This window comes from Opisthorchis viverrini (assembly GCF_000715545.1).
Source record: "Opisthorchis viverrini unplaced genomic scaffold opera_v5_549, whole genome shotgun sequence".
Classification (NCBI taxonomy): domain Eukaryota; kingdom Metazoa; phylum Platyhelminthes; class Trematoda; order Opisthorchiida; family Opisthorchiidae; genus Opisthorchis; species Opisthorchis viverrini.
This window is the reverse complement of record NW_008752216.1, coordinates 170,792-186,122: the sequence shown is the minus strand read 5'-3', so window position 1 is coordinate 186,122 and position 15,331 is coordinate 170,792. Positions and strand designations below refer to the sequence as shown.

Here is a 15,331-nt window from a genome sequence, read left to right as displayed (position 1 = left end):
GTATCACATCACACATTCATAACTTCATAAGGACAAGAAGGTAAAGTTCGCCAAAGTAATAGTAAGTAACCACCGACACAGAAATGGTCCGGGCTTGCTAGTCTGGCTGACGGTCTAAACGTGAGGTAGATTAGATGGGCTCATTTCTGCAAGGAATCTAGTCCACGTCACCTACAATGCAACACCGCGCTGAATCGAACGGGTATAAAAAATTTCCGCTTACAGAGTAGCATACACCGATATCCACATGTTCTACAACGACTATCCAGCGGCACTCGCTCAATTTTAACGAATGGCCTAATCACTCGATTTTGAACAAAATAAACCAGACATTTTGAAGATGTGAATAAATGCTTTAGTGATGAGGTGATGTGCAAACATTTGGAATTTATGTGCCCAAAAGATGTAGCTTATGTTGTGGGCTTGCGTCGTCATGCATCAAGCTATACAACTGACTCTATTGCTTGGACAATCAATAAGCATCAAACTGATTATCCCGCAGAATTGGATTTTAAACTCCGCATTTGAAATCATTTAACTAGCTTTGGATAATTCACGTCAATGAATGCCGAAAAACTTGGCTCCTGAAAGTTTGACTTACAGATAACCTTTCATTGTTTAAAGATCCTGTTGGACACTGCTCTGATGCACATGTGCAAACAGCAGGTCGAGACAAAGTAACCTTACCTTCACGATGCAACCCAGACAAAATGCAGAGAACGCCACACCTTATCCGCTACAAAAATATAGACTGTAAATTTGGTTGAAATGTCATTTAAAGATACAATAAAAAGTGTAACACTGAATTGATAAAGCTTTGTGCACTTACGCAACTGCCCGCTGATGGGCATCAATGTCAGGTGCCGGAAGTAGCACACATACCGACGGAACACGGCAATCGACTCTACCGTCAGGTGTACGTACATGCCAGTGTAACTTTGCAGCTGATATTCCTTGATAAGAACCATTTGTCAGGTATGATGTGGAGGCCGATGAAGCAGTGTCCGAAGCTGCGCTAGAGTCCATTGTTTCCGAAGGAAAGTGCGCGTGCACCGTTCGCCCAGTGGGCTGGACATCTGTTGGTCTTCTTGATGTTTTTGCCAAACTGTTGTCGTCAATCTCTTCGCTGGTAGTCGATTCTACGTGTGAAGAAGCACTGTATTCAGTTGTACTTGTTCCAGTTGTTGAACTATTTTCTGTGCTACCCTCTTCATCCAGGCCTGAGTTTGTCAGTACAAAAACGGTATCACCGGCAGACAGCTTGGCAAACGTTGTCTCATAGTCGCACAGCATGATGCCTTTCACTGGGCGCTTTAGGCGTGCCTGACGCAAGTGGATTGGGACAATCGAACCTGCACGTCCGAGGATTTCATATGCACGAGAAGACAGATGGTCCATATGTTGAAAGTCATTCTGCAGGTCAGTATCAAAGAAAGAAAACGTTTAGGTTGGTTCCTCAACCAATCTAATGCATGCATAGTAACCTAACAGGGAAAATGATTCTGTAATTGTTGCTGATATTCGCAGCAAGAGTAAACCGGATTAGTATGTAGGTGTTCCTCATATTTGTTAACTGTGGCATCAGGACAGGCGATACAGTTACTTTACTCTACAAAGAACTAAACGATCTTTGACGATTGTCTCATTATATATGTCTTGTTGAACCCTAAAAGTTGAGCGGTATCCGTATTCAAGGTTATCTGTTTTTAGTTCACTTTAGTTCGATAATTACTGCCCAAAGAAAGGGGAAAACATTATCACGCTTTCGAACGCATCACGTTATGATGGAGTCGCCGATAAACAGAGATTCCGGATGATCGCACTCACTCTGAGGGAGCACTAGATTCCAAATGCGTAAAGCTCATTTGTGAAGTACTGGACGAATCGGCTTCGTGACTAACGCTACACGGGAATCACACGAACGGCAGTGATACAGTGTGTTCAGATAAACCGCTGCATGAGATGAATAAGAAGGCCGGTGAGCTGAGTGTCATCGAATGACTTGCTACTTATCTATTTAGAGAATACCTGCCGTAATGGCCTAAACAGTTGTATCCAACTCAGCTGAGATGCAAAATTTGGATGGTAATTATTGTGATCAGGTGCTGTTACTTCGCTCTTCTGAAGTGGCGAATCGTCTTTCTTTCAGTCAGCGTTATTTCGAGGCGTGGCATCTTCTGCTACGCACACCCAAGAGGAAATGCATGCCAATTGTCCTGCATGCAGACGAATAAAAGTTCACCCCACTTTTGATAGCAGTATTCAATGGGTCGTGGAGGATGGAAATGCCCGAAAAAGTGTGGGCACAAAAATTCGCGGAGTTGAGTAGTTCATGACTCCCTGGCTTTAGATAACGCGTACACCACACAGTAAGCCTGGAACAAAGCAGTACCTATTGAATGGAGACAGTCGCCAAATGATTAATTACGTTTTCGCGAAAAATTATCCAGTTACAGGCAACATATAAGACCGTATACGACAATTGGGACAGCGCTTTCGCACTTCTTAAAGATCACCAGGTAGGGGTAGTCCCCAAGCTCTACTTAAACCAAAATCACGTGCAAAATCGCCCACAAAACACCCTACGTTACACTAAATCGGTTCTAACGAAACCGGTTGTGGAATATTGAAGGATATCTAGCAACCCCATGAGTAGTGCACCCCATCTTGTCAACGTACTGCGGTGTCCAGAAACATGTCCGAAACATTCAGCTGAAGAATATTATGAACTGGAGATTTAGTCGGGATTCATTTGAACCCCCTGTTCGTTAAAACCAAATTTGTTGGCGAATGAGTGTATTTCGAATCTACCGTCTTGTCCAGATATTTTAGCCTTGAGTGTGGTGGTGCTGAAAAACCACTGCCGACAAAAATGTATGGTCAAAAGTTGACATGAAACTTAGAATAAAGTAATACATAAAATAAGCGTCAGAACTGAATGTTTGTGAGCATGCATACCGGTCGATCACGCCGCTTAATATTAGATGAGTCTCACCTGTACAGACATCACAGTTAATGTCTGACCAGCATGCACTGTTGAGGCTGGCGTAACAGGCTCATCTAGAGCGTTGGGAATCTGAAGTTTAGGTCAAAAGGTTACCAAGGATGTGTCTTGCTGATGCACGTTTTCATGACAACTGCAATCGCGCCCCAGGCACTAAGAAAGGTTCTTCATACGAAAATGATTTGGACAGAAATCCTACAACTTGCCACTGGCTGATCACCATCTACTGTAAAATGTAATCATTTAGTGGTAATGTATCTAATGAGATGGAATGTAGTGACAACAGTCTAAAAGTGTCTGTCGCTATGGGTGAATAAGCCGAGAAATGTTGTGCCTTTAATAGTTACCCACCTACTTACTCCAATACATTAAGGTTCGTTTATTGGTAGATATGTTTAAGGTGGATATCAAGCACTAAGTCCAGGTTGTAAGCGCACACATGCATCATATTATTTGGACAACCACAGCATAACCACGGGTTTTCTGTAGCTGACGATGCGTTCTGCGACAGGCTCAATAAGAAAACAAACTTGGCGCCAACGTGCGGTAGGCACAGAGCTACGAACCTACGAAACAAAAATCTCTCTCGAGATTGATCCAGTCGATTCACATACACACCAGCTTAAGTTACTCTTTATCACAGGCACCATCTACACCGAGCGACAGGACCTGGTGACCGATTTATGTGCCAAATTTCTCCAGGAAACGTTGTAACAGAATAAAAGCGGGAAGTTCGCGACAAATTGATCAATACTTCATAGTGATACTGGTGCTTAAATTAGGATATACACTGAGTACACTCGTTTCTATCCGTCATTTCATTAAAAGCGCCTCTCAAATCCTAATGAGTGCAACTATGAATGAAAAATGCTTGTTTGCTTGTTTGGTAGTCAAAGTGAGGATGGTATCACTGGCATTCGACGGAAACCCCGGATTTCCATAACCATCACCAAAATCCACCTCATTGGAGAAGAAAACGGGATATTCTACATCATCAAATTTATACTACTCATGAACAGTTTGAAAGTGCTGCGCAAGCATCTCTACTGAAATTATCACGCAGCATGTAACAAGTTGCGTAAGCTAATGCTGTCTGTGCGAAAAGCTGCGTGTTGCACAACATGAATATGAAACACTTTTTCGATTCCAAGTAACCTTGCATTCTAGTGGGCAATTTCGTCAGCCGAAGCCCGTTTCCAATATGCACATCCAACTGCAAATGGAAACCGGGTGTAGAAAATCGTCGTAAGGGGAACGACACACTTTTCCACCGTTGATTTCAGTGGAAACGGAAATTATTATGAATCAGGGGTCGCAAAGTCTGCAAGCGTTTAAGATTTGCCTGCATCGAACGTTGCATCCTTTCAACCCTGTGATTGTCCATCCCAATTAGTTGTAATCCTTTTGACGCACTACCATGGGGTGGAGCGTAGAACCATCTAATTATTTAGGCCTCAGTGGAGAAATAGACCGGTCAGGAGTGCGCGGGAAAACACGTACGCAATTAGCGGGCTCATCTAAAGGCTGTTAGTCTATGTATTTTCTGTAAAGTTAGGTCAGGAACAAATATATTATTCATGCCAAGTATCGAGTAATCCTACACTGGATTAAGTAATGACAATGAATACAGTAGTCCAAATTCTCACAGGCGGTTTCCAAATGCAAACACATAGTTACTGCAATCTTTCCGCGATCACAGACGTTGAAATTCTATCCGTCCTACTGTGTCAATTTTCGCGGCATTTACTTATGAGTGTGAAGATAGTCGGAATGCCACAAATCACCCAGCCGGCTATGACCTTCTTTCTGCTTATTCAGTAGGACCTGACAAAATCCTATAAACCTAGTCTACTGTGTAATATACTTAAGATGCGCACAATTGGCCTTAAGAGTGTGTTTTTTATAGTTGGGATACATCACGCAATACGCGCAGAACTTTTGGTCAAACTTTATATTTACCCCAGCCGAAACCTACGCGTATCCCACACCATAGCGCAGACTGGTTTTACGCTAAACGGATGGTCGCAGGCCCAATACCTTTTGTCTAAATATGGGTTAGGTTGGCTTTCGATTGAACAGAGCTTGTTGTTTCAATACGATTTGACAAAACTCGATACGACAGGCTGATTTGAATGAGTCTTGTAAAACCAGTATATATGGGTTTGGTGGTTGGCCCATTACTATGGTCTCAGATAGTTCTAGTGGTCCACTGGTTTGCTCCCTCTTTTACATATTCCCTACTAAAAACACCTCACTTAAATTTAAAAATACGGTTTGTTAATTATTGATTCCCAATCTATTCAGAATTTGACAGGGGTGTGTCTGCAAGAGTCAAAAACAATTTATGGTTCTTCCAGTGAAGCAAATCACCCATAGAAGGAACCCTGCCAAAAAGCCACGACTCTGGCCCCACCAATTATCCGGTTTATAAGTTTTGCCTGAGTGGCCAGGGAGTGACGGTCACTGTGGCCAGGCTGGACTTTTGTGCAATGAAACACCACTAGCCCCAACCAGCCCCGGATTTTATCGCGTGATCTGGTATTGGCTGGCTGCACGACTGTCGATGTCTTAGAGGAACACTCGTGTGGTTTTTATAGTATAAAACAATTCCATTCACAAGCAAATCTGTTATATCTGCTGATTCGTCAATCTGTGGTATCTGCTGCTGGCCCGCTCCAGTGTCGGGTCCTAGTGTCGGAGAGAAAAGACTCACAGGAGGGAACACAACACCCATATTCCGAACAAGCGAGTGAGTGAGAGAGCGTGAGAGTGGCTCTGTGAAAAGCCTGAACGCTGATCACATTCGGTCGTGCTTCTGTGGCCGCAAGAACACTCATCAGGTCTTGCTGAATTGATTGAATGATTGATTGTCCTGGATGCTTGCCGGCTTTCCAGTTGACTTTTTAGTGGAGCAGTAGGTTCCGGGCGTTATAAATTTGCTTTCAGGAATCTGACCTTCCTGATAGCTCCCCCTTTTGACTGTTTAACCTAAGATTTTCGACGCGGATCAATTTGTAGGGGTTCCACCCCTTTTCTGATGCGATCAGTACGGCGTCTTGGTTGCAACAATGGATCTGTATTGAGCGGTACATGCGAGGCAGTGGCTATAGGTGCTGGTCTTGGGAGATCAATGGATTCAAGCAGTAAGTTGAGGTCTGGTAACTGTTATTCCGCCCTTGGGCTCTGGCACTCAGTCGGTCGTAATTGACGATGCGTTGTTTCCATATCAATGATTCCACCTGGACGCTGTAAATCACCTGGCCGTTTCTTTTGAGGACGACTCCAACAGTCCATCTTCGGTGCCCGGGGCGATAGTCCCTCACAAGCACACGGTTGCCAGGCCGGAATTTTGGCTTCCCTCCTGTCGGTGTTGACGAACATAAGTTTTTGATCGGCAGTGTTGAAAGGTGCAAGCGATCGATCCAGTCTATGCCCAGGAGATTAAGCTCACAATCAGCAAGATAGACAATACCACAATCACGGTGGCCTGCTATCTCCATCTCACAATTAAACTCACCAAGTAGTTGAAGCTTACCACCTGAAGCATTTCTGGCAGCGTTCATTATCGGTCTGAGTTTTGGTGATCCGATCTTTCTCCAGTTGCGCCGGGAAACAATCGTAATATCAGAAATCGTGTCGAGCTGTAATCGAATTGTGCTTCTGTTTGCTCTGACTGTGACATACTTGCAACGAGCATCGATCTGGTTATCGAATGTTGTGAGTATTGTGTTAAAACGTGGTTCTGATTGGCTTCGTTTACTTCGTGACCTCCGGGGTTGACTGCGCATTTGGCTAGCTTTCCGCGTCCTGCACTGGCTTTCCTTGTGCCCACGTCGATTGCATACTGAACATTTGTGCTTTTTGTATGGACACAATCGCACAAAATGCCATTCGCCGCATTGCCAGCATGCTGACGGAGGCTTTGCTCCATTCGACTTTGTCACCACAGGAGGTTGCTTCGATGTCGTCTTGGCGATGTTGAAAGCAGGGTTGGATAAGGGCTTCTCCAGCATGGCCGTGTCGCGCTTAAGATTTAAAAGGCGCTGGCACTCATGGGTAATAGACTGCAGCGTTATCTCGGGAGTTTGTTCAATCTTGCTCAATAGTCTTGCCTTGATATCACTGTCTGAATGTGACTTCATCACAGTTCTTCTTCTTGTAGGGAGATTTATCGTATCCAGATGGTCACTGTTATTATTATTATTATTTATCTAACTTCCGAATTTTTTATACCAGGCATAGTGGCATTTCAGAAAGTATTCAATTATTGTTGCCATGGCGCACATGAGATAAAGTACTTCATTCAAATGTTCTTGCAATACCTCGCACCCACTTGCTATACTGAAGTGACTAATTGGAGAAAAGTCATTTGAAGGTATTTTGCTAGTCAATATCCTCCCTTTCCTCCCTAATTTCCCTAAGTTCTACTGTCATCAGTTCACTGCCCTTACGGTAAACTATGATGGTTAGACGCCTGGACAGACTGCACGAACTGGCTGGCCCGTTATTCGTCTACCACCGGGTAAACAGTACTTGAAGCAAACCACTCTATAGTGGGTAAAGGTGACTTGTCGTTTTCCTAAAATCTTCACCCACTCACATGCGCCTTTAGCCATATTGGTGGAAAATAGTTGTGATTTCATTCTTGTCCGTTGTGTACGAGGTCAGTAGGGCCACACGATGTCGGCCACGAAAGTGACAATTTGAGGAGCTCTGGTGTGATTGGTAGAATGTTGCCGGGTAAGCTGATCCCAACTTGTTATATTTGCTGATTGGCCAGTCTGCTGTATCTGACTGCTGACACGTTCCAGTGCCTTGTGCCGGAGAAAGCCTCACATAAGTGAACACAACAGTTATATTCCGAACAAGCTATTAAATGATCTAATGCTGACGCACGCGGTCTGGTTTTGTTACAAGGCTGCGACGTACCGCATATTGCTGGGGCGTTGTCTAACCTTGATCAACGCTGCTTCTCGTTGCTTGGGTTCAATATAAGGCTGTGAAGCGCTGCATAGTAAGGGGGAGTTGTTTGTCTGATCAACATGTAGCGGAGTTGAGAGTCTCAGTAGATTTCCGGCATTCAGTGGTTGCTTTCAGGAATCTGGCCTTCCTGATACAACCAGATATAATTTTCACAGATAATATAAAGCATTTTTTGGGATTTTTTTGTCAGGGGAGGTGAGGTTGTTTATAGCTTTACCCATTATGCATAGGGTTTATCTTGTCAAAGAATTTCGCTACAGTGAGTCATTTCTACAGGCCAACTTCCCTATTCTTTGGGTTTAATTACAGGAAACCACCGCAGTAAACATGTGAAGTAAATGAGTAAATGAACCACTCAAAAGTATTGTAGCATTTTTCTGAATCTTTGGATGATTCTTAAGCTGTTTACCATAAATGAAACTGTGAGTAGGTCTCAGTCTCACTCACGTGATAGAACTGCGTAAAGGACCCCTTTTCACGAACTGTGCACTAGCAGATTAAAAAATGACACCTGTTACAGAAAACGAGCCAGCACGAAGTCTTACCTTTATCTGATTCGCCAGATTTCTCGCTTCAATGACAGAACCTTCACAATTCTCCCAGTGTCCGCGTTCCTTCTCGCAAGCAAACTTCGCACATCTTTCATTTAGCTTGACTTCTATTTGCCGGGCGTCATAGTAAAACTGTAATCAACAAAATTGGTCCACAGTTTTAACGTTTAAACGAAAATGGTCGCAAATATCCTCGCTCATTCGGTGTATTATCTTCTTAGTCCAACACAAATCAACACACCTAGCTGAACTTTAAATTGCACTTTACCGAACATCCCCCAGTATCGATCGATTCACCATGCATCCGGCTTGTTAGCTGTTAATTGCGATTACTCATCAATACAGTGTGCTCATTTGAAATACATTCATCCGAAGATCGAATTAACCGAACGCAGTTTCGATTGATTGATGCTATGCCTAACTCTGAATGAGACAGTCAAACTTGAGTCGGGGCATCATATCTCTGTGATCAAAGTGATCAGATGATTAGTAAGCACAGATCTCAAATATTCTGTCAGTCTTTGATCATATATCGAGTGCTATCTGTTAAGAGACCTGCGGATTTTACCTACACAACCAAGGGCTTGAATAACCTTGAACACCACCATTTTGCTCCGCTGTGTCCTCAGGAAAATGCCTAATCACTGATTATCCGTTAAACATGCACGCCCTAGGAGAAGCTAAAAGTGTTAAGTTTTGTTGCCAATATTTCAGTGATGAGAAAAAGTTTTCTGGGACAAACTCACACCACTTCCCTCATTTTCAGTCCTGCTCAGCACTTGAGGGTCTGGATTGCGTCACATTTTTCTCTGTTAGTTCAGTTCATTCTAAATGCACTAAAATGTCAGCACGCTTCAACTGGCCTATTATCAGGCAACTGATATAAAGGTGCCATGGCTGGTGACCAAAGTATTCACAAGTGCTCCTCCGTGAAGCATTTATACCCTATATCTTCTAACATACAACTCCAGTGTAAGCATCATGGATTGGTTTATGTTGAGGTAAGATATCTTTCTTATTTCAATCTTTGAATCTAAAGCTTCTATGTTTCCCGTGAACTCAATAAAATTTCAGGATTGAACGCATCCCCACATGGATTACTCCTTCTCTGTTTGACTCACTACACCTAGTACACCTCAAGTGCACTTTGCCTGATGTGTCTTCCTGACCTTTCTTTAAGCAATCTTGTCTAAAGGTCACTCCCCCGCTTCTTCCTCTATTATAAATTGTTTCATCTTGCTTTTTTCGACAGACTGGATGTCCTGAAATGATTACCTACTAAAAATCACTCAAATGGCTACATAAAACCGTGTTTGTCTTGACTTGACACTCTACTAAATTACTTTGAAATTTCGCAATTTTTCACTTCTTGTCTTCGTCTCTGAAGAAGGTCAATTAATAGGCACTTGGGATCACTTCGGTACAATCACTTTTAAACTGGACACTGAATAATAAATGGTTTCTGTGCGTGTTACTACTATAGCTTTAAATTCTCAGAATGGTTCATTGAGTTCACAACTCCATCTCTGTGCATTAAAATATCGAATTTGGTTTTCCTGTATCTCCCATTTGGTATACCATAGCCAATAACTGCTATGTGAGCACTCTGATGATTTACAGATGACCATAAATGACCTCAGATGACCTCACTATCTCAAATCAAATGGGAACAAAAATGCGTAAAAATGCTCTTATATGATTTCACTTATTTTTGGCAGGAGCGACAATAAAACAAGTAAACGAACTGTGTGGAGCAGGCTAATGCACCCAAAAAACTTTTCTGGGAAGCAAGTCAACCTTCAATTCGAACTAATACGTTTGGTGTTTGAAGTAACAACGGGAGAAGTCAGAAGAATATTTTGCATCCTTTGATGTTTATCTCCCTCACATTAGGATGTTTCTTTAGTTTGAATACTCTTACAGAGAAGTAAACTGCTTGGAGAAAAATAATTCGTGGTCACAACTACATCAAATAACAATAATTACTAACCTGATGAAAATCAGCTGCGTTTTTTACGTGCATCGTGACCAGCTCGGAGTATCGTCCAATGTTATCCCACGCTTTCTTCACCTTTCCAGATAATTTCTGTAAAAAATGAGTGTTAGAGACAGGTAAGTTACCTGGATACCGTACTATGTAGAAAAAAGTGCCTGTTTTCTCTATGAAGTATATCTATTTTTGCCATTGCTACTTACCATGCAATTCACAAACATCATCTAATCCTAATTTGGTTCAGTGACCAACGGGTATTATAAGAGTGATATACTAGTACTTCGCAATTTTTCATGTAGATCGTTGTTGCTTTTATTCACAGCTTCCATGCTTGTGCAGTCATTCGGCTGCTGATGTACTGCAGAGTACGTTGTCAGACGACCAGCCAATTGTAGAACGGTATCCAGGTGCCGTTCGAACTGAGTTGCAAAAGGCCACACAATGACTAATTCAACTGTTATGGTGATTGGTTGGTTCGGAACTGAACATCAGGTAAAATGTTCCAGATAATCACTCCAAGGGATTCAGAAATCATGTCTCAACTGCGGCAGAGTCAGTCGCTATCAGCCGAAGTCCTTTGGGTCCAAAAGAGGCAAATTCAAAAATACTTGGCCTGGAATGGACGTTTTGAACTTTTCCGCAAAGAAACAAATTAAAAATGCCGCGTAACGCCTGTTGAGAATGTCCAATCCAGTCAATCAGTTTTGGGAAAGCCGTTGAGTATAAAAAGATAGTCTGGCCCAATATGAGTTGTGTATATAATAACTTTGTAACTTATTGATTGAGGGAAGGATGAGAAACAATCTCCACGCATTAACCAGCCTTCTGTGACCCTCTAAGAATCTTTTATTTACTTATGAAAATTTTATGGGTTATTGAGAAATACATTTGTTCCATCCATAAAGTAACACCTTTTCATGGAATAAATGAGCTGGGTTTTTTATATCAGGAATGGACTTTACCCACCAACTTACCCTCGTGTCAGGCTTTATGACCTGGCTTGCATGTGACCCTAAGTTTATTCCTCTCCTTTCCACCTGGCATCCTTTTGCAGTTAGGACTTCAGCCATTCGTTTATGGCTAAGTGATGAATATATAATCGAGTAATGTAGGACATAAATAATTTAAACTAATCTGGGTGCTGTCAGTTAGTAGTTGCCAACAGACACAATTTGGCAGATTTTGCTTCACAGCTCAGGCGGACTCAAACCCGAATGATCTTCTGAGCATTAAGTTTCTTCTTTTACGTTTGCTAATCACGGCCTTTGATCAATAAACTCCTGCTGTTCCAAAATCACTGGCACGTTGCGGTACGGAAGCCTTTCCTTCATGCTCCATTTGATATCTTGATGATTTGTGATAATGCGTGGGGGGGGGTTCTGATTTTTAGCTGCGTCTTCTGCTTCCTAACAATTTCGCGCATCAAGTGATCTTCCTCTGTTCTTTTCTTTTATCATTTCCTTGCCTTGGTTTCTGTGTGGTTCACTTTGTAGATTTACGGATTTCTTTTGAGATTTCCAGTTGAGAAGCTGGATCACCACCAAACTGCTTGTTTACTGCTGTTGCGTAAAACAACGCGCTTCAACTAACTCGCTTTTGTTACTTCTTTCGGCTTAACTTAATATCTACAGGCTGTTTGAGGTGGACTGATGCCCTTTCTGATATTTGTGCTAAGGAAACATCTAAACTTGATAGTGTCACTCACAAGTTCATGTTCGTGTATTTTAATGGGTAGTTTCCATCCGGTTTGTCATATGTGATGTTGAATTGAATTGCATTCATAAAGTGGCTTCCAGTTTTTTTCTGTTGCGTAGTGATAGGTTCATCTACTGATATTCATCCGTTTTATCAGGACAGTCTCACAGTCAGCAACCTTATGAGTAGTGCGTTAAGTCTTACAGTAGCTTCAACTTTTTCTCGATACACAGGACGATAAGCCCTCAGTTTACATTTTAGCTTAGTTCAAAATGGTGTGGCTGGGTGTTGCGAGGCCTTTGGGTTTTCTGTGACTTACTCTTCAGGAATCCCGTATTGAGACTATCCATGAATACTGAGTTGTTCTTTCCTGGTTCTACTGTAAACCGAGTGTCACGGAAGACGTTTTTCACTAGAATGCTGATTCGTTGCGGTTAGCTGTTCTTCTTGATCTCTTCCATTTTTCAATTGTGAATTTCACGTTTAATCTGGAAACTGTAAATCCCACTGTACGTCCTCTAACTGTTAAAAATACTCGCTGTCAAGCTTAGAAGTTGAGAAGTTTTAGGAAGTTTTAAGATATCTCTCTTCTCAAAGACTCACTCCATAGCGGCGGCTGTAATGGCTGGATTATGATCAGCCAAGTTTGACTTACATCGAATGTCATCAGCACTTCGTCCCCACCACTCCTCTCAGCTTTCATTTTCTACGCCAACTCTTGCGGCTTGTTTATTTAGAACTGAGATGAGACAATTAAGCTTTCTCCATTGTTCATTTGTGATGTAAGCTGCGGCTTCGCTAGTAAGACAGTTAGCTGCCGCGGTATGTTTGCTTCGTCCAGTCTTGAGAGTCCTCCCAAAAATTATTGGCAATAATCCAGCTTAGCCGCCAACATAAATCTCAAACCTATGAAACCCGTAAATTTTAATGTGGTGTACTAAAAGTAGATGAAAACTAATGAAACGCAAAAATCAGTGAAATTTGGGGGCTAGAAGAGCGCACTACTTATTGTTATGAGGGAAAAATTTTCACCGGTAACTTTCACCACGCATCCACCATTTTGTTTAAATCAACAACCTCTTAGAAAATGTTTTTTTAAACTACAACCATAAACAAGCCTTGATATTTTCTTGACGGAACACTACTTATAAGGTAGCTGAAAACTCTTCAACTACCCACGACTGGTTTTGCCCATCTTTGGGTTCATCAGGTATACGCAGCTCCCAGGTTCCATAAACCTTTAACCCAATCTGGACGCATTTCGCGAAAAGTGTTCATTTGCACACCATTTGGTTTTAGCGCTGGATACAGGTGAATCCAACTGAGCAGTGTCTCGTCAAGAAAACATACGTCGATATCTCAAATGTCGTACCAACTGAAACATGAGACGGCCTTTGTACAGCACACTCAGCTGGACCATATCACAAACGAGAGATTCAACAGGGATTCAGCTAAGTCTACTGCAAAAGCCCTGTTATTGTTCCAAATGGTTTTGTCCAGAGAGAGCATGCCAACTGAATCTGGGAAGAGAAAAAAAACGAAGTCTTCCACTAGTCGTTTTGAGACATTTGATTTGCTAGTATGTTGTAGTTTAGTATTGTTTTTAGTGTTCTGTTGTCGGAACCGGCCATATTTTCCTGTTTATTCACTTAAGGGAAATTTGCCTTTTATAAAAATGTCACTTCAAGCCAAAGTTTTAACTTCATCTGCTGGTAATTTCCTCCAATGTTCCCATACGACTCCCACAAAAAATTCGTCAGCTTTTATTATCCAGATTGCGCTCCTTTCTATCACTGAGCAATGCATATTGCCTCTTTTCTTCTATAGAGTGAGTTTTTAAGTCCATCTCTTCAACGTCCAAAGTGGTTACTGGTGGAGTGGTCTCATTTTAATGTTCTTCAAACGCGGCATTTAAAGGGCGCGTCCACTACTCAGTCACTGACTGGGGGACGTTTCTGATGACAAAATTTCTGTTATCTGGTTGTTCTAGTCCCTCAACAATTTCTGCTTCAGAATGCAAAAAAATTCAAGGAGAGTCAATTTTGGACGGACTGACTGACCAAAAAAAAGTATGTTCCGTCGGATTCCACTGCAATTCAAATTTGCATCCGTGAAGGCATAACTGATTTTTCCAACCACCAACAAAAACGGGGTTCCATTCGCTCAAATGGACTATTATCTTCCTCACACAGAGAGCGGAAATCATCAGTGCGTCTTACTTCTGGTCGAAGAATCTGCAGCTGCGACGTTGAAGTACCAATCGATGGATCCACATGCATGATGGGTGCACCCACCGAGTAGTTATCGATGAGGTCAATAAAGGAAACTTAACACCAAAGATCGTTTTTGCTACTTTTAAGCTTTCAGCGCCCATAACTACTGCACAGGGGCCATCAAATAACCTCCTAAGATGTTCACTCTCCAATTCTTAGAGTTTCACTACATCAGCCCAGATTTTATGGCCCCATTGTATGGCCTGCTGTTTTACTTCCCAGTCATACCATTTGTGATTGAACTCTACATGGTTGTTCTCAGTGGCTTCCAAGACATAAAGTGCAATGTCACAATAGCGTCTAACATCACTACGAAAACAGTGATTTTTAGTATTGGCAGACGAGTTACGGAAAGCATTTAGTCGGTGATGTCAGCTGAGTATGTTGGATGAACCTGATGAAGATTATATTCCAGCTTTCGAGAAATAGATGAAATGCCATTATAGAACCTCCTCTCAACTTTGAACCCCTAGATTTGTCGTTTGGAACTAGTGCTGATGATGCTTCTTGGACATTATCCTCACAAATCTCATCAGAATACAAACTAAACGTTCATCGTTTTCGGAAAAGTTTGGTGACAATCGGTAGATTTATTGCTGGGCAACGTTTGGCTTTTGACACAAAAGCTTCGCCAGGCCAGGTGACTAGGTTACGAGGTTGGTCGAGATTTAAGGCGGAAGGAGAACCAATTAACTAAGTCAAGCTAAATCTCTGTTGGGTGTCGACCGAGGGATTTTAGTGTGTTAGAGTGGTTGAACAAGTGTTGGGTCGGTGGGGAAACCTACATGTGTTTGGGTCCTGCCTAGGGTCTAGTTCTTCTGGTTCGGTTCAT

General features: G+C 42.2%; 1 protein-coding gene across 1 annotated transcript in view; it reads right to left on the bottom strand.

Annotated features, from left to right (window-relative positions):
- Nucleotides 1-15,331, bottom strand: part of T265_15503 (hypothetical protein) — a gene marked incomplete at both ends in the record, with an annotated part of 38,504 nt that overhangs the window by 15,001 nt on the left and 8,172 nt on the right. Inside the window, 3 exons of the mRNA XM_009178431.1 lie at nt 830-1,413; nt 8,533-8,670; nt 10,529-10,624. Of these exons, the coding sequence (XP_009176695.1) occupies nt 830-1,413; nt 8,533-8,670; nt 10,529-10,624 (818 nt within the window). The remainder of the gene's footprint in view (nt 1-829; nt 1,414-8,532; nt 8,671-10,528; nt 10,625-15,331) is intronic.